The sequence below is a fragment of the Mastigoproctus giganteus genome, chromosome 5 (assembly GCF_048544385.1).
Source record: "Mastigoproctus giganteus isolate SK-2022 chromosome 5, ASM4854438v1, whole genome shotgun sequence".
NCBI classification, from domain to species: Eukaryota; Metazoa; Arthropoda; class Arachnida; order Uropygi; family Thelyphonidae; genus Mastigoproctus; species Mastigoproctus giganteus.
Window position 1 is genome coordinate 35,840,804 of NC_143579.1, and position 24,368 is coordinate 35,865,171.

The 24,368-nt window shown below is 38.0% G+C and overlaps 1 protein-coding gene across 2 annotated transcripts in view; it reads left to right on the top strand.

Moving 5' to 3' along the window:
• The window catches only part of LOC150085302 (ATP-dependent DNA/RNA helicase DHX36-like), a 458,954-nt gene that overhangs the window by 179,431 nt on the left and 255,155 nt on the right, over positions 1 to 24,368 (top strand). For both annotated transcript variants that reach the window (XR_016546967.1, XM_090373980.1), the window contains exons 11-12: positions 4,042 to 4,158; positions 21,374 to 21,476. Coding sequence is in view for 1 of the 2 variants with exons in the window: in XM_090373980.1 (XP_090230106.1) it covers positions 4,042 to 4,158; positions 21,374 to 21,476 (220 nt within the window). In the remaining variant the exon portion in view is untranslated. The remainder of the gene's footprint in view (positions 1 to 4,041; positions 4,159 to 21,373; positions 21,477 to 24,368) is intronic.

The window sequence follows — 24,368 nt, forward strand, 5'->3', positions numbered from 1 at the left end:
TACAAATTAATGGGTGACATGGAAGCCTATGATAGATATAAGTTGGTCTGTAACCAAGTCACAAAGGAGATTAGGCAGGCAAAGGCAGACTACGAAAAATCCTTGGCAAAGGATGCAAAGAAAAACAGAAAAGAGTTCTTTACATATTTAAACTCAAGAAGGAAAGGGATGAATCAGATTGGTCCACTGGATATTGATGGTTCAACAGTTGAGGATCCTGCTCAGGTGGCTAACAATCTAAACGAGTATTTTGCATCTACATTCACGCATGAGAGGTTATTCAGGAAGGAGAATGATGTAGGTAAAGTAAACATTGGCAGTGAGCTGGATGATTTTGTAATAACTGAGAGGAAAGTGGAGGAGAGATTGTTGAGGATAAACATAAAAAAGGCACCTGGGGTGGATGGGATCTATCCAGTTATATTAAAGGAGGCAGCAAAGGAAGTAAGCAAACCCCTAGCCATAATTATGAGAGCTTCTTTGGACTCGGGAGGTACCCATAGACTGGAGATGTGCAAATGTAACCCCAATTCACAAAGGAGGATCAAAGGCTGACACAAGTAATTATAGACCTGTTAGTTTAACTTCTGTTCCAGGTAAATTAATGGAGGCACTGGTTAAAGAAGCACTGCAGGATCATCTAGACAAGAATTCAGTTATAGCTCAGACGCAGCATGGTTTTGTTAAGGGCAGGTCTTGCCTGACCAATTTGATTGGATATTATGATGTCACAAAAGAACTGGATGCAGGGAATAACTTTGATATTATATATTTGGATCTTAGAAAGGCTTTTGATACCGTTGCACATGGAAGACTGCTGCACAAATTGGAGCAGTGTGGCATTGGATGCAAATTGCTGCTATGGATAAGGGGATGGTTGAGTGGCAGAAGACAGAGAGTGGTAATCAATGGACACTACTCAACGTGGACTAATGTTATTAGTGGAGTTTCTCAGGGTTCAGTGTTGGGTCCGTTGTTTTCGGTGTTTATGAATGAGATTGATGATGGGATATCAAGTTTAATGTCCAAGTTTGCAGATGATACAAAGGTTGGCAGGGTTGTTAAGGACACTACTGACGCTATGCTGCTGCAACAGGATCTGGAAAGGTTGAACAGATGGGTTGAGAGGTGGCAAATGAAGTTTAACATTGACAAATGTAAAGTACTACATATGGGAAACAGTAACCCCAGAGCAACGTATCAACTCTGCAGTATTACACTGACAGTGGTGGAGAATGAAAAGGACCTGGGGGTAATTGTGCAGGCAGATATGAAGTTCTCTGAGCAGTGCAGACGAGCTGCAAGAGTAGCTCATGGTGTCTTGTCAATGATATACAGGAATTTTTCTAGCAGGGATAAGGAGGTGATTATTCCCATGTATAAGGCAATGGTTAGGCCACATCTTGAGTACTGTATACAGGTCTGGAGGCCTCATTTCAAGAAGGATGTAGAGCTGCTGGAACGGGTACAGAGAAGGGCAACAAGATTAGTGAATGGAACAAAGGGTTGCTCTTACGAAGAAAGGCTTAAGTTTTGCAAATTACAGAGTCTGGAGACTAGGCACCGGCGAGGTGATCTGATAGAGGTGTATAAGGCTTTGAATGGTTTGAGCATGCTCAATGCCAATGGGATTCTTCATCTTGCTCAGAATAATCACCTCAGAGGGCATAAATTCAAATTGAGGAAGGACGGATGTCGGATAGATGTGCGGAAATTTGCCTTTGGCCAGCGGGTGGTTGGTTGGTGGAACCGACTTCCATCACTTGTTGTTGAAGTTGATAGCCTAAACAAATTTAAAGCTCAACTGGACAGGTATTTCGAACGAACGGAGGGATGAAATGGGAGTGGTGTGTGTGTGTTTTTTTTTTTTTTTTTTTTTTTTTTGGCTGATGCTGAATAAGCTTGCTTTCTTGCATCATATGCCTCTGCTAATGCTAATATATTTTCTTACTCAATACGTACCTATAATGCACTGCATAGTTCTTAAATTATTAAGGAATAAATTTAAAAAAAGATAGTATGATTTAAATTTTATTTTTTGCAAAAAAACTTATCTAACTTTAATTGAACAGTGGTAGCTTTCTTCCTTTCCTCCATGATTTTGCGATAACAATCAATTTGCTTATTTAACTCTCGACGAACATTCATGCTTCTCTCTGCATCTGGATCAATCTCTAGTATGAGTTCTTTTGCTTTTTAAAGTGTATTAAATAGTTCAAGTTTTTTGAATGAAATTTCTTTGGGAGCAAATTGCTTTTCTTCTGCTTCATTTTCGTCTTCTTCCTTGAATGCATGTTGATGCTCAATTTCAAGAAGATTGTCGTTACTTAAGTCTTTTGAATGTGATTCCAATAATTCTGTAATGTTTTCTGAATCTACTTCCTCAAAGCCGAGGTCTTTTCCAATTGTAGTAATTTCATCAATAACTTTGTTGACAGGATTAATGAAACCGCAAAAATCATTTGCGCATTCCGGCAAAAGATTCTGCCAGACTGCTCTCATGCAGCTGTTCGTCATTTCTTCCCACAATTTGTGTATGTTCTCAACTGCTTCTTTAATATCGTAATATTAAAGAAGTTTAATATTAATAATAAAAGAATATGAGTTACCAGAGCAAATTTCAATTTCAGAGTGGTATGGGGTGCTGCTGTCGAGCGTTTTGGAGTCGATTCCCATTCATTTAAGTTAGAAGACCCTGGTGAGTGCGTGTCATGTATTTGCCGCTTCAGGCGCCATTGTGAATTGCCAAGCACCGCATGAAAAAAACAGCGCACTAATCAAATTTGATAACGCATATATTAAGGGGATAGTATCAAAAAAATTTTGCTCACTAATTAAAACCGCATTGTTTAAAACTGCATTAATCAAGGGTTTCCTGTATATAGTTAAATCCCCTCAAAGTAAAAAAAAAGGTAAAGTGCAGCCATTATCAACCCACTGCAGGATGGAAGCCTCCTCAACAATTCATGCTGAGGGAAATGGACCATAATCTGCCACGCTGGTCCAGTGTAGGTTGGCAGATCGACCGTATTCAGAAGTCAGGGGCTTGAACCCCGGTCAACTCAAGGAGTGTGTGCTACTGCACTCCCGCTCCTGACCACTTGGCTACGGAGGCTGAGTGGTCAGGAGCGGAAGTAAGAGTTCTATAATGAACACAGCAGTGAAACCACACTACCTAGTAACATGAGAGGAATGCAGTAGAATTTCATTGTTGATATCTGGATGTGATGTTCTCCATAACTGAAAATTCAAGGCTTATTTGGAAGTGTGCTCTGTTAATTTCATAGAATATGTCAATGTTACCTATATTGTCTACCTCCATTCTAGTTAGAAAATGAAGAGCAAAATCCCAAACACATCCCAGAATTACTTGGAGTTAGGATTATTGTGTACCAGTCTAACACACTTTACAGGACCTTGTTGACCATGAAAGGTTCAGTTTTGTAGCAACCATTCTACCAACAGCAGACAAATGGCAGTGTGATAAACAACAACCCCAGAAACTAATTTCCTTCTTTGCCATAGCATGCAGAAAAACTACTCACATATTCAAATGTCTGTATCTTGTTGCATAACCAATTTTATTACAGAAGCCCATGCATATCAGTCTTTTCTTTCAGCAGAATTCAAGAGTAGCCAAGGAATTATTATTGTTTTGATAATAGGGCTTAACTAACAATGCACAGTCATACAATACAAATCATACTAATTTCCGTCTGCTTTGTTATCATTCATTCTTACTCTTTGAAGGACAAATCATCAGACGATAAGTTGCACATTTCATCTGTACAGCTCCATTTCCCCTGCTAATACTTTTATGGGATATATTTTTTTTTTCCTTCATGTAACTGCTTTCTCCTTAGTCCAGCTACTGCCCATTCTAAATTTTATCTTTGTGCAATAAGACATTTTCTCTTTGGTTTTCAAAGTGATGCAGCTTAATCATAACCATACTATATTATAACTTATATATGTTACAATTAATAGCAGAAATATTATTAAAATATATTCATCTTTCATATGATTATTTTATTGATACAGGTACTTTCCAGAATATCCAGCCAATTTTACCAAGAAGAAAAATAGTGCGCAGGTTGCTAAAATGCAAGAAGCACAACATGTGATGGAAGATTTTATTAGAACTTTGAATACAAAACTGTAAGAAAACAACAGTCAGTTTCAGAAAATTTAGCAAATTTATTATTGCGATCTTTATTATGAATTAGACAAAAAAAAAAAAAAAACTGAACTAGCAGTTAACTGAATGGAAAGGTACACAAAAAAGGCATCAATAGTTTGCTCTTAGTTTCATAAAAAAAAAAAAAAATTGTAAACTGAATCATTTTCCTGATAGTTTAGCATTCTTTTATGTTATAAAGCATGTTATTTATAAGGGGTACTTGAAAGCATACCATAGAAAATATGAAGCAGTATGGAAATGAATCAAATTTTGTTCAACATAGCCTTCTCTGAGCACAATATGTATGTTCTCTCTTTTCTAGATCCTTTATATAAAATCCAATGTTTTGACCATCTAACCATTTCTCACCCACACAAATAACATCATCATTTGACCATGATGTCATTCTTTTATGTTTTTTTTTTTTTTCAGTGCAAGAAGCAGATAGTAACCAAAATGGGCCATGTCTGGAGAACAGGATGGGGTGAACAATAATTTATAACATAAGTGATTGTCTCTTTGGTTACCCAAGCAATGTGACCAGAAGCCTTGGCATGCAGGAAGAGAATTCCTCTGGAGAAGTTGCCTTAATTTGCTTGCTTATGAAATTTCACTAGCAAGAAAATTAAGGCAATTCATTACAACATCATTAAAAACATAACAGTTTATTCTAAAAATTGGGTTATATGCATGTAAATGTTTTTAATTAAATATTACATTAAATTATACTTTATTTTCAAATGGTAAGCCAGAAACTTTTAAGATACCTTTGTAAAATGGCTAACGTTGCAATTGTTTTTTCAAGAGTACCATTTGTGCCTTTTCTGATGATAATTAGGCGTTAATAAAGATTTTAGCCCAGGTGTTTTATATCTGGTGCATCCAAAATGGGATACACTGGAATGTAAAGCACCCAGGCTCTGACATAGAAGGGAACCTCAAAACATTTAATAAATAACACTTGTGTTGCTGTCAGTCAGCAAGTATCTATAGCACTAGTGTGATTCTTTCTAGATTTATATGTGCATCTTTTTTTTTCTAATAAGGAACAAAGTATGCATTAAAAATGCTGAAATATGCTTTAAAAACTTTGTATATTTTTCAAAAGGAAATTAAATATATTTGATTTCTTTTTCTTCTCAAATCTTTGTCGAAATATATTGAATATATTTTTACAAAGATATGCAATGCAATGTAATGTTATGCAATGTAAACTCACATTTTCACTGCATAATACATAATTTTATTAAGTTGTCGGTGCCTTTTATCAGATAGAATTAGTTCGTAAGCAGAGAGAGAGAGAGAGAGAGAGAGAGAGAGAGAGAGAGAGAGAGAGAGAGAGAGAGAGAGAGATTGTATGTAGCATGATGTCAGTGATGGAGATATATGTGGAAGAATTACACTGGTACCTCTAGATATTTGCTTGATTGACACTGCTTTCTGAAAAACAGGATTGTTGGTAATGGCTTTCTCCAGTTTTTCTTTCAATTTAGTTCCACATTTGTTGAGCCTTTTAGAAAGCATCTCACTGTGCCAATAAAGAAACTCTTCTTGGCCCAGGTATATAATTGTTACATTAAATTATTTTCTATAAGTAGCTTAAAGACCTAGTCAAGCTCCTTGGTTTATTTTTAATTTAGATAGTGCGATTTTGAAAGTTAAGCAATACTTATTGTCCGTAGATTTACCGTTTGTAACTTGCTGCCATTGTTATATGATACAACATATATCCCGCACTAGATAGCGTAAGGTTTAACATAAAACTGGATGGCGAAACACTTAGCACTGTATTAGAAATCTGTTAGCTTAGTATAGTAATGTATTATCAATTAATCAGTAAAATTTATTAATCTTATTAAACTTCATTGTCAATTAAATTGTACTTTTTAACTAAATACATATAATGACTTAGATTTTACAAATGTAATTAAAACATATAACTTGATAGGAGATACGGAAGTCATGTAACGTAACTTGGAGATAATACTCGATACTGAAATATATATATACACACTGTTCTGCCACTTTATTAGGTATACCCCTGCCGTGCACACAAATGGTTTGTCCCACAACGTTGCAAGTCAATGGCCACAGTTGTGGATATAAATGCAGACTTCGAATGTGGCATGGTAGTAAGTGCAAGACATGCTGGACAAAGCATCTCTGAAACTGCAGTTCTCCTGAACTTTTCACGCACCACAGTTTCAAGGGTGTATCGAAAATGGCACAACGAACAGAAAACATCCTCTTAATGTGGCACTCCTGTGGAAGAAAATTGCTTGTTGATGAGAGAGGTCAGAGGAGGATGGCTAGAATTGTGTAAGCAAACAGATGAGCCACAATGTCGCATATCACTTCAGAATACAACCTTGGTGCGCAGAACAAAATATCGCAGTGGACCACTAGTCGCGGCGCCTCCGTAGCCAGGTGGGCAGGAGCGGCAGTGCGTAGCACACATTTCTTGATTAGACTGTGGTTTGAGCCCTTGATCACCAAACAAAGAGGATGCAGAAAGGTCAGGGAATGACCACCGCATATCCCCGGAGCAATATGATCTTAGTTGCTAATGCTCCTAAAAACCAAACAACAACAACAACAACCACTAGTCGCAGTTTGTTGCGAATGGGCTACAAGAGCCAACGGCCACATTGTGTACCTTTGTTGTCAATGAAGAACAAGAGAGCACACCTCCTGTGGGCACAGCAACACCAGCACTGGACTATCGAGGATTGGAAAACAGTTGCTTGGTCTGACGAGTTTAAGTTCCTGGTGAATCATGTTGATGGAAGGCACATAATTTGATGAAAACAACACGCATCCATGGACCCTTAATGTTTGACGACTATTGTGCAAGGTGATGGGGGCAGTGTTATGGTGTGGGGAATGTTTTCTTGGCACCCGTTGGGTCCATCGATACCCATAGATTCACGTCTGAGTGCCACATCGTACCTAAATATCGGTTAGCGCCTCCGTAGCCAGGTGGGAAGGAGCAGCAGTGAGTAGCACACACTTCTTGATTAGATCGGGGTTCGAGCCCATCACCACCAAATACGGCGGATGCGGAAAGGTCAGGGAATGACCACCGCATATCCCGGAGCAATATGGCCTTAGTTGCTAATGCTCCTAAAAACCAAACAACAACAAACCTAAATATCGTTGCTGACGAAGTGCATCCATTCATGTTGACAGTTTAACCTCAGTCAGATGGTTACTTCCAGCAGGATAATGCACTGGTGCACAAAGCCCGAATCACTATGGAATGGTTCCAGGAACACGACAATGACTTTTCTTTGCTGCAGTGGCCCGCTCAGTCCGTGGATCCCAATCCTATTGAACATCTTTCAGATATGCTGGAAATGGCTGTTCGCTGCAGGCCTACATCACCATCGAATCTCAAGGAACTGCGTGACACACTCATGTCTGCCTGGTACTCCATTCCTGGATAACGTTTTCAGCATCTCGTTCAATCCATGCTTAGACGAATTCAGGCTGTTTTGAAGGCTAAAGGAGGCTCAACACAGGTGGGTTGTACCTAATAAATTGGCAGCACAGTGTATATATATATATATATGTATATAGTGTTATAACTGCATTGGGATATAAGTTTAGGGTTATATTTTTGTATTGAAATTTAAATTTTATTTGAAATTGTTTTCTACAGCAGCATGTGTGGGAGGCAACTAGAGGGAGTAATACTCGTGATCTGATTATCAGTAGTGATTCTTCATGCATTACAAATCTGCAGATAAAGGAACACCTATGTGGCAATGATCACAGTGCTGAAGTGGGATTTACTCAAAGAGGTAACTACCATTAGGGGTAATGGGAAGGGTTTTTGCTTTCGTAAAGGTGACTGTGGTGGTCTAAGACAGTATTTAAATTCTGTAGGTTGGGACCAACTAATTATGTCGCCAACAGCAAATTCAAAATGGGAAGCATTCAAAGAATTAATCTTGGAAGTTACTAGGCTTTTCATACCAACTAAGAAATATTTTCAAGGTTTAGGTCTAAATGGATGTCAGATGAACTAATGAGACCTGTGGCAGAGAAGAAAAATGCATGGGATGCATATAAATTATCAGGAGATACAACTGCCTATGGTCAATATAAGGTAGTCTGCAATCAGTCACAAAGGAGATTAGACAGGCAAAGGCAGATAAGAAATCTTTTGGCAAAGAATGAAAAGAAAAACAGTAGGGACTTCTTTACTTATGTAAACTCTAGAAGGAAGGGGATGAATCAGATTGGTCCACTTGATATTGATAGTTCATCTATTGATGATCCTGCTCAGGTAGCTAACAAACTAAATGATTATTTTGAATCTACATTCACATATGAGGAGTTATTCAGGGAGGGGAATGCCAGAGGTAAATTAAACTCTGGCAGTGAGCTAGATGATTTTGTAATAACTGAGAGCAAAGTGGAGGAGAAATTGTGCAGTGGATGGATCTATCCAGTTATATTAAAGGAAGCAGCAAAGGAAGTAAGTAAACCCTTAGCCATAATTATGAGAGTTTCCTTGGACTCAGGGGAGGGTATAAATTCAAATTGAGGAAAGACAGTTGTAGGATAGATGTGCGGAAGTTTGCCTTTAGACAGTGGGTGGTTGATTGTTGGAACAAACTTCCATCTGTCGTTATAGAAGTTGATAGCTTAAATAGATTCAAGGCAGAACTAGACAAACATTTGAAGCAAAGTGGTTTGGTGAAATGAGATGGTTTTTTTTTTGGCTGATGCTACATAAGACTGCTTTCTTGCATCATGTGCCTTTACTAATGCTAATAATGCTAATGATTGATTTTGATGTTTACTAACTGAAAACACTCCAGCTCTCAGGCCTATAAGCCTGAGAGCTCTACTACTGAAAGAAAGCTCAACCATCTGTTACACTAATGATAGCCATTGACTGAAGTCTGTTGTATTGGGGAAATCACAGTGACCTTGAATGCTGAAGGACATTGTGCATGAATTCAATCATTTATTATAGTTCATCCACTGCATGGTTCGTGGGAGAATTCTTCTGACTGGTACCACTTTGATTGTGAGATTCCATATTATCATATTGAAGTCCTCAAGATTCCCCCTCCCCTCACCTCCAGGAACTGATGGCTCATTTGCAATGTTTATATAATTCTATATAAAAGCATCACTGGCATAACAGATTATTGCCACAAATTTAATGACTGATTCAGCTAATAGATCAAAGTACCTTGCTGGAATGCAGAAGATTGTATAAGAAGTTCACTGATGAAGTAATGGCCATTTTAGAGAATGGACAAAACAAAAGAAGAGAGTATTAAAGGGAAATGGAGTGTGCAGAACATCTTCAGTTACAATCTGAAGTCTGTAGTACTCAACTGGTGCATCTCTTGGTGGGGAAATGAGGATTTGTATCCTTGCAAATAGATGGAATAAAATCCTCTTATGTGACAGTGATATGGAATTTGACTTTGAGGATCAAAGTACAACACATTTAGTAAAATATTGAGTTAATCCACATGCCTCAGACTAAAACTGAGTTTTGTTAAGTTTTGTCTAACTATTTCTATCAAAGTAAGTAAATGGGTTTTCTGTGTGTGAAATTAGAATTGACTCTCTAGGTGTAGCTGTACTTAATGTCTGCCCAAACAGTAATTTTAAAATACAGTTGATTCCGGTTATTTGGGACACATCAGATCACGTTACAATGGACTTGCCATAGTAAAGTACCGTTCACTATACGATGTGTAGTAAGCACCAGTCATTGTGGTCATGTTTGTGAATTGAATTTTAATTTTATTAAACAGCAATTCTAATTAGCAAAAATAGGAGGAATATTATCCACAGGCTATAAAAGTAAAGATATATTAAGCACAAATTTATCCTTTATTACCTTACCAATTAAATAATTAAATGATATGTGAAAATTGGAAGAATACACTTGATAATTGGAATAATTAATACGTACTGTAATATGTACATACTAACTAGTTGACATTTCTGTTCACTGATATTTGTGGGTGGAGGTTAAAATTTAAAACAGTAACAAGGTAAGCAATCAATAACAAAGAACACAGTACACACAAATTGCAAGTAACACAATACGCGCAAGTGAGAACGGAGTAACAAGTTATGAAGCTTTAAAACTAGGAATGAAGAGAAGATTCTGAAAATTAATTTTTTTATATGATTGAAGATTTCATGGAAGTGTAAACACATTTCACCATAATAACCCACAGAATTCCAGCTGTCGGTATTATTGCAAATTCAGTAAGATCGAGTTTACTATCCATTTATGTTAGATTTCACTAACAGAAAAGCCCAATAAACAGGTGACTGCTAATTGTTTTTGTTGTTTTATGGTTGTGATGTCCAGAAATTTGACCAAACCACTTGGTTCGGTGGGAGACAATCATAGGGTAATCTACAGTGCTGCCCTGATTAAACAGCATGCTGTCCCAATTAAGCGAAGTAAACCCTGGCTATTTTCTTGATTGGGTTCTGTTTTTTAAGATTTGCCCCAAATAAACGGCTGTCCCGATTAACCGGTGGCCCAAATAACCGGAATCCACTCTATTTAAAATTATAAAACTATCAGAATATGCTCAATACAATGACATACTTTTAAAAAATATCCTAATCTACAGTTAATTATATAAAATTACACACAAATTAAAATTTACTAAGGAAAATCTCTCGTTTAAGTGCATATACAGTTAAAAACCAGTTTCCATTTCAGATCAATCTGTGCTAAAGAGCTTAATTAGCACATATTGAAAAGCTTAATTAAAACATACCTGCACCTTTCGAAAGCAAAGACAGTAATTAACTAGTTGTAGGACATCAGCCAATTTGATTTGACCATTCAGCAATATGTGTAAAAAATATATTCATGTATTTTTATCATATTTTGAAGAGTTTAATTAAAACATACTTGCATCCTTCAGTTGCCAAGACAATAATTAACGAAGTGTAAGATATTGAGAAATATGATTTTACAGCAATATATGTAAAAAACAAGCTAAAATAAGTGTCTCTGTTTATTGAGCAGCAAGAGATATCTAGAAAGGAGGTATTCATTGAAGAGGTCTCTGGAGTCAGGAACTGTATAATTCATCTGTAAAACATCTGTAATACTGAGATGTATGTGTTATATAAATTGTCGGATAACTTGTAACCATTATTGCTGATGAAGGTGGCCGCTGCTGCCGAAAGCTTCTGTGTTAATGGTTTTTAGTGATTTTTGGACCCAATTTTGCGACGTCTGGACAGTCGGTGATAGCCAAATCCTCTGCTTGCACATTCACGATGGTGGGACTGTTAGTAATACTGGGTATAACCTCCATGTGCAAGCACACTGTGGGTGACCACCCAGGTGTGAACCAACGTAAGCAGGGGTCGAGATGTGGCCTCTCACCACATGGAGAAATGCTGCCCCTCTGTGTTACCAGGCAATACTAGGTGGTAGATGATTCTCATCAATCTGTGCAATACCACCACTTTGCTTATTGGAGGCCTGAAGTCATGGAACACATGTTTAGTCTCCAGAGCAAAGTTGCGGTCAACCCTTCCCCATCTCTTCCATCATGCAGTATGACTGATGTCTTTTGAGGTTATGATGAACACCATGGCGGAATCCAAACTTCCTTACATTTCGAGGGTACAGCTCTAACGGTGTTCGCAGGACAGCCACTAAATAGTACACTGGACTGAACCTATTGTTAACTCTCTAGGTAGCTTTCGGATCAGCTAGTGTATAATCTTGCTACCTCCACTCTGTCAGATAATGACTGAAGGGAGTTGAAATAGTGTGTATGCGGAGAGCATTATCAAGGCCACGTTATTATTATTATTAGCCATATGATGCAAGGAAGCCTGAGGCTTGTGCTGCACCAGCCAAAAATATTTCCCGAGTTAATCTGAGAGAGAGAGAGAGAGAGAGAGAGAGAGAGAGAGGAAGGAAGGAACCACCAACAAAGAGAATGATGAGATATCCAGCTCAGGACCCTGAGTTTGCCAAACCCATACTCACCAGATGTGAGCCTGTGGGGTTATGTCAAGGATCAGGGTATATTCCTACCATGTGTACACCATATTCAAAAATTTCATTACGTCATACAGCAGGTTCCCCCTACTTTTTCTTACTATGGAATACACCATGAATTGTCAAATTAATAGAGCAAGCATATCTGCGAAAAGATCTAAACCTCCCAAACACTTCCTAGTTCATTTCCCAAATATATGTGGTCTTAGTTCTAATCTCAACAATGTCTATTTCCACTTACTGTCTGTCAAACCCCATGTACTTTTTCTGACAAAATCTCAGTTATCGGTTGATTCAACAACTGCTCATTTTATTTGCCAAATTATTCGCTGTATGATTCCTTTCATCTAAAAGGTGGTACTTGTGCATATGTCTGTTCCGATATTCCCTGTCAGACTTGGTAATTTGGAATCTCCTCTTTTTGATCTTCTCTGGCTTAAAATCTCTCTACCTCATTGTGTCAAATTCATCTGTTGTCTCTACCGTTCGGCGCCTCCATAGCCAGGTGGGCAGGAGAAGCGGTGTGTAGCACACACTTCTTGATTAGACCCGGGTTCGAGCCCGTCACCACCAAATACGGAGGATGCTGAAAGGTCAGGGAATGACCACCGCATATCCCGGAGCAATATGGCCTTAGTTGCTAATGCTCCTAAAAACCAAAATAACAAATAACAGCCCGTGATCACCAAATACGGAGGATGCGGAAAGGTCATGGAATGACCACCGCATATCCCCGGAGCAATATGGCCTTAGATGCTAATGCTCCTGAAAACCAAACAAACAAACAAACGTCTCTACTGTTCTCCCAACTCCACTAATCATTTGGAACTATTTGACTTCCTCTCTTTGCAATTTGACTTTCTCCAGTCCAAATTTCCTTACAGTTAAGTAATTTTCCTTGGTGATTTTAATGTTTATAACTCCAGCTGACTTCTCTTTTATATTCACACAGACCCAGCTGGTCGTGTTGCTGAGGCTTTTGCAATTACTAATGAGCTTGTACAGATTGTTCATTTACATACGAGAATAATGGACAATCTTAACCATACAGCCAACATGCTTGATCTTTTTCTCACAAACAATCCTTCTGAATACACGGTTGAAGTAAGTGGACCTTTAGGCATCTCAGATCACAACTTGGTGATTGTCTCTTCTCCAATGGAGCCTTTATCTCATGGCTATTCCCAGCCTCGTGTTGTTTGGCATTACAAGAATGAAAAATGGGATGACCTGTGAGATTTCTTTTCTTCTTTTCCTTGGTCGTATTACCGTTTCAAAACTTCTGATGTCAACATTTGCTCAGATCGTGTCAATGAAATTATTCTTGTAGGAATGAAATCCTTTATCCCACACTCCACTTTAAAATCTCATCCTTTATCTAAGCTCGGTTTTACAATAAATGTGCTAAGGCTGTTCAAGAGAAGAATGTTGCATATCGTAATTGGCTTGTTTCCAATTCTTCAGTGTCATTTTCTGCCTACACCAAAGCTCACAACAATTGTAAAGCAGTTATTAATCAGTCAAAACTAGATTTTGAACAGCTAAGAGTAGAAAACTTGCTTCTTTCCCTAAGATAGACAAGCATTCTGGTCTCTTGCCAAAGCTATTGGCCGCAACTTTTGCCCATCTCTGTCAAAACCAGATACAGTAAACCCCCGCTATTCACGGTTTCACGTATTTGCGATCGCTGATTTAATATAAAATGAAACCTAAAAAAATGTGAATTTTAAAGCGCCGTGATATTTTCCACCATAAAAAAAACATGGGCGTGGCTAAAATTATCTTTCCCGGTCAAAACAGCGTTCAGTGGGTGGCGGGGAGAGGGGTGACAAAATCGCGAGCGTGGATGTTTCTCGCTAATCCTTGTTCAGTATGTGTTATGCGCTTGTCACGGAAGGTTTGGTCGTTTGCTTTTAATTTATATGCTTATAAATTGAATAAATTTATCAATTTATAAATTGATATGCTTACAAAAGTGATAAATCTACTGTTTTGCAGTGTAAAACAGACTTTTTCGAGTGTGTTAACGGAAGAAAGTGACTTTATTGTGGACAAGTTCTTTTTTACCTGTACAAAAATATGGCTACGAATAACAAGAGAAATGTGAAAATATGAAAGAAGGTGATGACATTAGCAAATAAAATTGAGTTATTAGACAAAATTTCTAATGGTGAAAGTGTCTCTTCAGTGGCAAAACATTATAAAATCAATGAGTCAACGGTAAGATCAATCAAAAAATCCGAAATAAAAATCCGCCGTAGTGTCCGTGAAAACGGGCTAATTGCTTCAAAAATTTGCTCTGTAACTCGTGATGTTAAATTAGAAAAAAATGGAAAAAGCTTTAAATCTGTGGATAGAAGACCGAACTCAAAATAAAATTCCGTTTAAGTTCGCTCATCATTCGTGAAAAGGCAAAACTCCTTTATCAACACTTGAGCGAAACTGGTGATAGCACTGACGGGATAAGTTTTTTTGCTAGCAAAGGCGCTGGTTTGAAAGATTTGTTTGAAATTTCTAATAAATATTACATTTAATATTAAATTGTTTCTTATTTTCATTTCGATGCCATATGCTTACATTTCACTATGTACTGTCTATGTACAGTCATATTATGAAGTACATATAATACATACATAGACAAAATTTTAGACTAGTTTTTCTTATATATTTCATACTTTGGAACGGAACCCCTTTATTACTATGGAAGCAATAACTCAGTATTCGCGTTTTCGGTATTCGCAACATTTCTCAGGAACGTAACCCCCGCGAATAGCGGGGGTTACTGTAGTTCTGTTGTCACTTCAGCCAAGGATGAAGCTGACCTGCTAGCATTGCATTTTTCTTCCAACTCACATATTAATAATCTTGGTAAAACACCTCCCACCATTCCCAACAAACTCCATTCAATGCCTCCTGTGGTCTTCTGTCAAAAGGAAGAATTTTGATGAATCTTGATGCAAAGAAAGCTCCAGGACCTGATGGTATTTCTCCACTTGTTCTCAAAACCTGTGCTCCTGAACTTTTAGTCCTGTTCTTTGTCGCCTTTTTTCACTTTCTTATTCCAAAGTTGTTTTTCCTTCTCCTTGGAAATTTACTCATATCCAATTAGTTCCTAAAAAGGGTGACGAATCCCTCCCATCCAATTATTGTCCCATTGCAATTACTTCTACTCTTTCTAAAGTAATGGAGAAATCAATTAACCGCCAACTCTTAAAACTACCTAGAAACCTTCGGTCTGATCAATGATCGCCAGTATGGATTCCATCAGTGTCGATCCATTGGTGACATTCTGGCTTATGTTACTCATTTATGGATAAATTCAATGGAAAAGTTTGGTGAAACACATGCAGTTGCTCTTGACATCTCAAAGGCTTTCGATTGTGTTTGGCATAAAGGTCTTCTAAACAAGCTTCCAACGATCGTCAGTGTTGATCCACTGATGATATCTGGTTTATGTTACTCATTGCACAAATTTAATGGAAAAGTTCGTGAAACACAAGCAGTTGCTCTTGACATCTCAAAGGTCATGTCAAGTGACCTTTCGATCGTGTTTGGCCTAAAGGTCTTCTAAACAAGCTTCCATCTTCATCACCATCAGCCATTTTCAATCCACTGTAGGATTAAGGCCTCTCCAGCAACTTTCCAGTTCCTTCTGTTTTGTGCAATGGCCATCCATTTATTACCCACAGACTCAGGAATTTCATCTGTCCATCTCTGTCGTTGTCTTCAAGGTTTTCTTCTAGCTCCTCTTGGATACCATTCTGTTAGTCCATCTGTCATGATGTTTTAAAGCTTTGCTGACTAATCCATGTGTTTCTCTTCTTATCTAACAGTCTGATTCCCAGTATAATTCGTGCCAGTCTTCACTGTGTAGTTCTCAGCTTCTTTTTCATTCTTTTGGTGAGTGCCCAAGTTTCAATTCCATAAGTCAAGGTGGGGAGTATACATTGGTTCATTATTTTACGTTTCAGACAAATTGGAATATTGCTCCTCAGTATGTGACTATATTTCCTAAATGCTATCCATCCGAAATTTATCCTTCTCTTGACTTCTAGCCATTTATCATTATTACAGCTAATGACCTATCCCAGATAAGTATATGACTCCACCTTTTCAATTACTGCTCCTTCAATCATTATATCCCTTCCTATGGCATACTTATTTATCATTACTTTTGTTTTAGCCATATTCATGTTTAGTCCAAAATCCTTACTAACTCTGCATAAGGTTTTCCTCTAATTCTTTGGGATCGTGGCTTATGACCACAATGTCATATGCAAATCGTAAATGGTTTAGGCACTCTCCATTCACATTGACTCCTTTCTGTGACCAGTCTAATCTTCTGAAAGCTTCCTCAAGGGCAGCAGTAAACAGCTTCGGAGATATTGTCTCCTTGTCGAACTGCTTTCTCAATTTTAAATTTGCTACTGTGTTTGTCTAGTCTAATAAAGGAGATAGCATTCTCATATATTTTCTTCAAAATCATAATATATGCGGTATCTATGCCTTGTCTTTCCAGTGCCCAAAACATTGCCTTATGCTGTATGGAGTCAAATGCCTTTTCATAATCCACAAATGCCAGGCGTAATGGTGTTTTATATTCATTTGCTTTCTCCATTAGCTGTGATATTACGTGAAGGTGATCCGTAGTTGAGAATCCTGTCCTAAAGCCAGCTTGCTCTTTCGGTTGATTCTCATCAAGTATTCTTTCTAATCTGTTAGTAATGACCCTTGTGAACAACTTGTAGATGTCGGATAACAAGCTAATTGGTCTATAATTTCCAATTTCTGATTTATCTCCTTTCTTATGCAGCAAAACTATAATTGCATTATTCCACTACTTAAGCATCACACCTTTTCTAATGCATTTTGTGAAGAGTCTTTCCAGTTTTTGTGCCATGCCTCTTCCTCCCAATTTTAACAACTCTACAGTAACTTCATCTTCCCCTGGGGCTTTCTGATTCTTCATTTTCTTCAACGCATGTTCTACCTCATCAGGAAGAATTTCGGGTGTGTCGTATGTGTTACTAATTTGCGATCCATCTTCCCCACTGCTGGCATCATTCCCTTGCTCCATGTATAATTCTCTATAGTAGTCTTCTGCTATTTGAATTATGCCTTCTCTGCTATTTTTAAGTACATCATCGCTAGTCTTCAATTTCGGTATTGTTTGTCTTTCTATTACTGCTCATGGCTGCTGATTTAAGTCCTTTGTGCCGACCGGGCTAGCCGGGTGGATAAAGTGCCTGCCTGGCAACCCAAAGGTCGTGGGTTCGATTCTCGCCTCGTGTTGGATCAAAATACTACAAAAAACCTTGGGAGGTGCATTATGGCCACAGAAGCCTACGCGCCAACAACTACCAAAAAAAAAAAAAAAAAAAATAGTCCTTTGTTTTCCCTTAATGTTTGTTCTACTACTTTTCTTGTGTTAAATCTTGCTATGTCCTCTCTGATTCTCTTTCTAATGGCTTTGCATAACTCAGTATACTCAATTCTCTCCTTTTCAGTGTTTATCTTGCTCTTCATTTGTCATCTTCGGATCATCACGACAAGTGTTTCTTGACTAATTATTTTTTCTTTGGATTTATTTTTACCTATAGGTGTCTTGGGCTTTATCACTTTCAGAAAGTTGTAATATTCCTTGTTGATATCTTGGTCCTGAACCGTGTGCAGAAGCTCAAACTTGTTAAGTTCCAGTACATACTGCTTTTTCTCCTCTTCCGTCATCCCAAAACCTTCGTATTATTTACTCGTTTACTCGAGTCAGTGTTTTCCTTTCTTTTCTTACATCTATATCAAGTGTGCATCTTACCATTCTGTGATCACTTCCAACATTTACCTTGTTCAGGACGGTAATATCATTCACGATATGTCTTCTGTTAGTGAGGATGAAGCCAATTTCATTGGTTGTTAATCCATTCGGGCTCTTGCATGTCCACTTTCTGTTCACCCTTTACTTGAAAAAAGTGTTCGTTACTGACAATCATCGAGATTCTGCAAATTCCACAAGGCTTTTTCATTTCATTTCTCTTTCATTCATTCACACCTCTTTCATTTCTTTCACCAATTCCAAAATTTACTATAGTTCCCATTTCTGTGCTGTTTTGTCTCTTTCCAATTTTAGCATTGAATTCCCCCATAATGATAGTATCGTGGGTTTTCTGCTCATCTAGAAGACTCAATTTTGGTGTACATTTCTTCAACCTCTTCATCATCATGGCTCGATGTTGGTGCAAAATTCATTATAACCTTTAGCTTGTACCTCTTGGAAATCCTGAGTAGTAGTCTTGACACCCTTGGTGATGATCTTTTGAAATCCAAAATGTTGTTTTTTCTGTCTTTCTGGACCAGAAAGCCAGCTCCACCTTTGCTCCTTTCACTGTTTCCATTGGTGTACAGCAGATTTCCACTTGATAAACTTATAAGGAATTCATTTCTTTTTCTTGTTTCAGCCAATTCACATTTTCTAATTCCTTTTCCAGCTCTAATATCCTATCTTCACTGATGAGCAATCTTACATTGTAACAGGACAAGTTCAGTTTCCGTGCATGGTAGCCTGGTCGTACTCAGAGATTCTTAGTACATTCTGCTTCCACTCTGATCCTCTCGCTGCTGTAAGGCGCCTCCATAGCCAGGTGGGAAGGAGCAGCAGTGCGTAGCACACGCTTCTTGATTAGACTCGGGTTCGAGCCCATCACCACCAAATACGGAGGATGCGGAAAGGTCAGGGAATGACCACCGCATATTCCTGGAGCAATATGGCCTTAGTTGCTAATGCTCCTAAAAACCAAACAACAACAACAACAACAATCGCTGCTGTAAGAGGGAGGGTGAAAGTCGCTCGGGACTGAGGGCCATTTGTTTCATCATGCTGTCATGTGCTGGAGGGTTTAGTCTTTTCGTCTGCATGCTGACTAGGTGTCTTGAAGAGAACCACTCTACACATTCATTGCCGCCTAAGTGATGTAACAGGGCTTACCATCAAGGTGTGCATGAGTGGATTTTAGGGAAGCAGACCAACTGGACTTCTAAATCTTCTGAGATAGAAAGAAATTGGATCCATCAGTGTTTTAGACTGAGTGTCTGATAACACACAATGCCTGTTCCCATCAAAGCCCCTAGCTTCCATCTTATGGTTTGCCAACTGTTTTTTGTAATTGGTTATCCAGTTTTCTCTTTGATCGCTCACTGAGGGTGATGAGAGATGGCTCTCTGGCTTCTAATTTCTCCACTAATGCTGGTGTCCCCAAGGTTCAGTTTTTTTCTCCCACTCTTTTCGCCTTGTATATTAATGACCTTCTTCCATTGACTGGAAATCCTATCCATAGCTTTGCCGATGATAGCACATTGCATTCCGATTTCCATTTTGAGAAACCTTTCCATGCTCAATCAGCTTCAACTTCTCGAATATCCTCTACCAATTACTTAAATGCCAATCTCCAGATAATTTGCCAGTGGAGCAAAGACAACTTAGTTGATTTCAATCCTAAAACTCAATCTTGTATTATATCTTGCAAAAAAAGGATTCTTCTGCTCCTATGCTCATCTTTGGTGACAGTCCGATTTCTAGGCAAAATTATATATCTCTTTTGGGGATTACTCTGACTTCTAATTCTCTTGGCAGAAGCAAATTATAAATATTGTTTCCTCTGCATCTAAAACACTTGGTTTTCTCTTTCACTCTAGGTGTGACTTTTCTTCCAAACAGCTGTTCACTCTGTACAAATCGCAAATTCGCCCTACCATATGGAATATTGTTCCCACATCTGGGGCAGTGCCCCCAAAATCTCTCTCAGGCTTCTAGATTCCATTCAGAAGAGGGCAGTTAGGTTAATTAATGACTCATCTCTAACAGAGTCTCTTCACTCGCTGTCTCATAGACGTACTGTTTCTGCTGCATGTGTTTTCTACAGATACTTCCATGGGCACTGTTCTTCTGAATTGGCTTCTATTATTCTCGCTCTCTCTGTCAAAACAGTCCAAACCCGTGCCGCCACCAGCCAACATCCATTTACTGTCCAACTTTGAACTCACAGAACAAATTTTTCATCTTCCTCATTTATTCATTCAACTGTCATTTTTCTGGAACAACCTTCCTTCATACGTATTTCCTGAAAATTGCAGTCTGTAGAAGTTGAAGTCTTATGTCAACAAATATGTTCTTTCATCTTCTCAGCCTCCATTCCATGCACGGTACTAAGTTTTGTTTTGTTATTTGGTTTTTAGGAGCATTAGCAACTAAGGCCATATTGATTCTGCGATATGCAGTGGTCATTCCCTGACCATTCCCCATGTTCCGTATATGGTGGTCATGGGCTCGAATCCCAGTCTAATCAAGAAACGTGTGCTACGCACTGCTGCTCCTGCCCACCTGGCTACAGAAGCGCCATGGTACTAACTACTATAGGTTCTAATACCTCTCGTGTTTGGGGTTTTCAAAAAAAAAAAATATCCACTTCACACCGTTACCATATTGGGTGACTAATTCTAATACAGGATGTGTCTTGACTGTACATGCATATGCATTAACAGGCTGATTTTCATGCTGTGCAGATGGAAAAAGCAGAATAACTTTTAGGAGAAAACACTGCTTCCTCTGTCTTAGAACAGCTAACTTAGCCTCATGTGAAAAGACCTAAAGAATTTTTCCAGTTGCAGGCAGGAATCAAAACCAGACATCTCTAAATGAGTAGCACATGGTGACTATACTACCACAGAGGATGGTTTTTAGATATATTTTAATTTTATTTATTCTTTCATAGGTTTTCTCACATGTTTTTTAGTACCAGCTATAGAGGCCATTGAAATTAAATATTCTCTGTATTTATATACCTCTTCCATTATGTGCTACATTATTTACACTACTATGATTCCTTTTCAAGTCCTCTTTACCATTATTATTTATGCAAGCATTATTGGTAAAACAGTGGAAATTGTCTAAACACCTTATTATGAATGATGATGAGAACAGTAAAAGGGTGATAGAGATGCCCTAAAGAATTATATAGTTTTTAATTGCTTTTATATCTTATGAAGCAGATAAGTAGAATTTTAAAAGAACTAGTGTTTCTGTGAATTACTGCATCTTTTACAATGTATGTTATTGTAGGAATTTTAATTTGTTTTTGGAAAATAAAAATAGGATATTTACATATTTTTTGCTCTCTCAGATATTCCAGACGCACAATAGAAGCCCTTAGAAACTGGAATGAGGAAGCCATTGATTTTGGTCTCATTGTGATCTTACTGAAATATATTTCTCAGAAGGGAAAGGTAAGATTGAAAAAGTAATTTTTATTTTAAACATAGTAAAACACCTAGTAATTTTTACTAGGCATATCAAAATTGTAATGTTATTTTTATATGCATTTTTATCACTTTTCCTCTCAAAAAACCTTTTTTCTATATGACAGATTCTTTTTTTAGGGTGTTAAGGTTTTTCTTATTCTTTTGCATAGCTGCCAGCTCTCCAGGTTTATGATGGTTTATGTGTGTACTTGGTGACAAAGAGTTTTTCGGTCTTTTTTGTAAAAACTCAGTCTTTTTCTTTTCACAAAAAAATAATGATAAATCTATCATTGTGATATCAAAAAAATGCTATGTTAAAACTGAATTTTTGTTTTTCATTTTTGCGAATGTCTGCGTATTTTCATTAAAAATTTGCTGTCAGGTGAGCTGTGCTGGTCTGCATTGCAAAGCAGAAACACAATAGTAGCATTGTTCTCTGTATCTAAGTTAATTACCATCATTGTTCAATGATGCTAATTAACAATATCTTTTAATAAGATACCAAAGAAATATGTTAAATTTCAGATGTATATGTAAGATTTTCCTTGTATTGTGAAATCTGAAAAAGTTAACAATGTTGCCTTGTGTCATCTGTAGATGTGATATTTCAGTTTCAAGAAGTGGGAAGTGTGATGTAATCAGTCATTTGCAAATAAGCATGATGATAGTAAGCAGTATATATAAAAAAAAATGCAAAAATAATGTTGTATTTCATGGTGGCCATGACGATGTCATATATTCTAAATGTTTAATTGCTTTGTGGAATCTTCCTGTGAGTTACGTTGATCATACAAGCTGAGAAATATGTGGTAGATGACTCATCAACCGGTGCAATACCACCACTTTGTTTATTGGAGGCCTGAAGTGTTGGAACCCATGTTTAGTCTCTAGAGCTAAGTTCCGGTCAACTTCCCTATCTCTTCCATCATGCAGTATAACTGATGACTTTTGAGGTTATGATGAACATCGTGGCGAGATCCAATATTCCTTACATTTCGAGGGTACAGCTCTAAAACGGTGTTCGCAACCGGCCGCTAGTTAGTACACCAGACCGAACCTATTGGTAACTCTCTAGGAGGCTTCCAGATCAGCTAGTGTTTAATCTTGCTACCTCTACTCTCTACTCCCTCCAGTCACTCAGATAGTGACTGGAGGGAGTCCGAGTAGTGTGTATGCGGGGAGAATTGTCGAGGCTGCGTTATGTCAAGGATCTGGGTATATTCTTACCCTGTGTACACCACATCCAAAAATTTCATTACTTCATACAGCATGTCCCACCCACTTTTTCTTTATATTGAATACACCATGAATTGTCAAACTAAAAGAGCAAGCTTATCTGCGAAAATATCTAAACCTCCCAAGCACTTCCTAATTCATTTCACAAATATATGTGGCCTCAATTCTAATCTCAACGATGTACATTTCCACTTTCAGTCTGCCAAACCCCATGTACTTTTTCTGACAGAATCTCAGTTATCGGTTGATTCAACTAGTGCTCATCTCAGATGCCCAAATTATTCGCTGTATGATTCCTTTCGCCTCAAAGGTGGTACTTATGCATATGTCCGTTCTGATATTCCCTGTCAGAGACTTCGCAATTTGGAATCTACTCTCTTTGATCTTCTGTGGCTTAAAATCTCTCTACCTCATTGTGTAAAATTCATCTGTTGTCTCTACCGTTCTCCCAACTCCACTAATCATTTGGAGCTCTTTGACCTCCTCTCTTTGCAACTTGACTTTCTCCAGTCCAACTTTCCTAATAGTGAGGTAATTTTCCTTGGTGATTTTAATGTTCACAACCCCAGCTGACTTCCGTTTTCTCATCGCACCGACCCAGCTGGTCGAGATGCTGAGGCTTTTGCAATTGCTAATGATCTTGCACAGATTGTTCATTTACCTACAAGAATAACGGACAATCCTAATCATACAGCCAATACGCTTGATCTTTTACTCACAGACAACCCTTCTAAGTACACGGTCGAAGTGAGAGGTCCTTTAAGCACTTCAGATCACAACTTGGTGATTGTTTCTTCTCCAATGGAGCCTTTATCTCATGGCTATTTCCAGCCTCGTGTTGTTTGGCATTACAAGAATGCAAAATGGGATGACCTGGGAGATTTATTTTCTTCTTTTCCTTGGTCGGATTACTGTTTCAAAACTTCTGATGTCAACGTTTGCTCAGATCGTGTCAGTGAAATTATTCTTGCAGGAATGGAATCCTTTATTCCACGCTCCACTTTAAAATCTCGTCCTTTATCTAAACCTTGGTTTTCCAATAAATGTGCTAAGGCTGTTCAAGAGGAGAATGTTGCATATCATGATTGGCTTGTTTCTAATTCTTCAGTTTCATTTTCTGCCTACACCAAAGCTTGCAACAATTGTAAAGCAGTTATTAATCAGTCCAAACTAGAGTTTGAACAGGCTAAGAGTAGAAAACTTGCTTCTTGCCCTAATGGTAGCCGAGAATTCTGGTTCCTTGCCAAAGCAATTGGCTGCAACTTTTGCCCATCTCTGCTCCCACCTCTGTCCAAACCAGATGGTTCTGTTGTCACTTCAGCCAAGGATAAAGCTGACCTGCTAGCATCCCATTTTTCTTCCAACTCGTGTATTAATGATTTTGGTAAAATACCTTCCACCATTGCCAACATGCCCCATTCAATGCCTCCTGTGGTCTTCCATCAAAAGGATGTCAGAAGGATTTTGACAAATCTTGATGCTAAGGAAGCTCCAGGTCCCGATGTTATTTCTCCACTTGTTCTCAAAACCTGTGCTCCTGAACCTACTCCTATTCTTTGCCGCCTTTTTTTTCACTTTCTTATTCCAAAGGTGTTTTTCCTTCTGTTTGGAAATTTGCTCATATCCAGCCAGTTCCTAAAA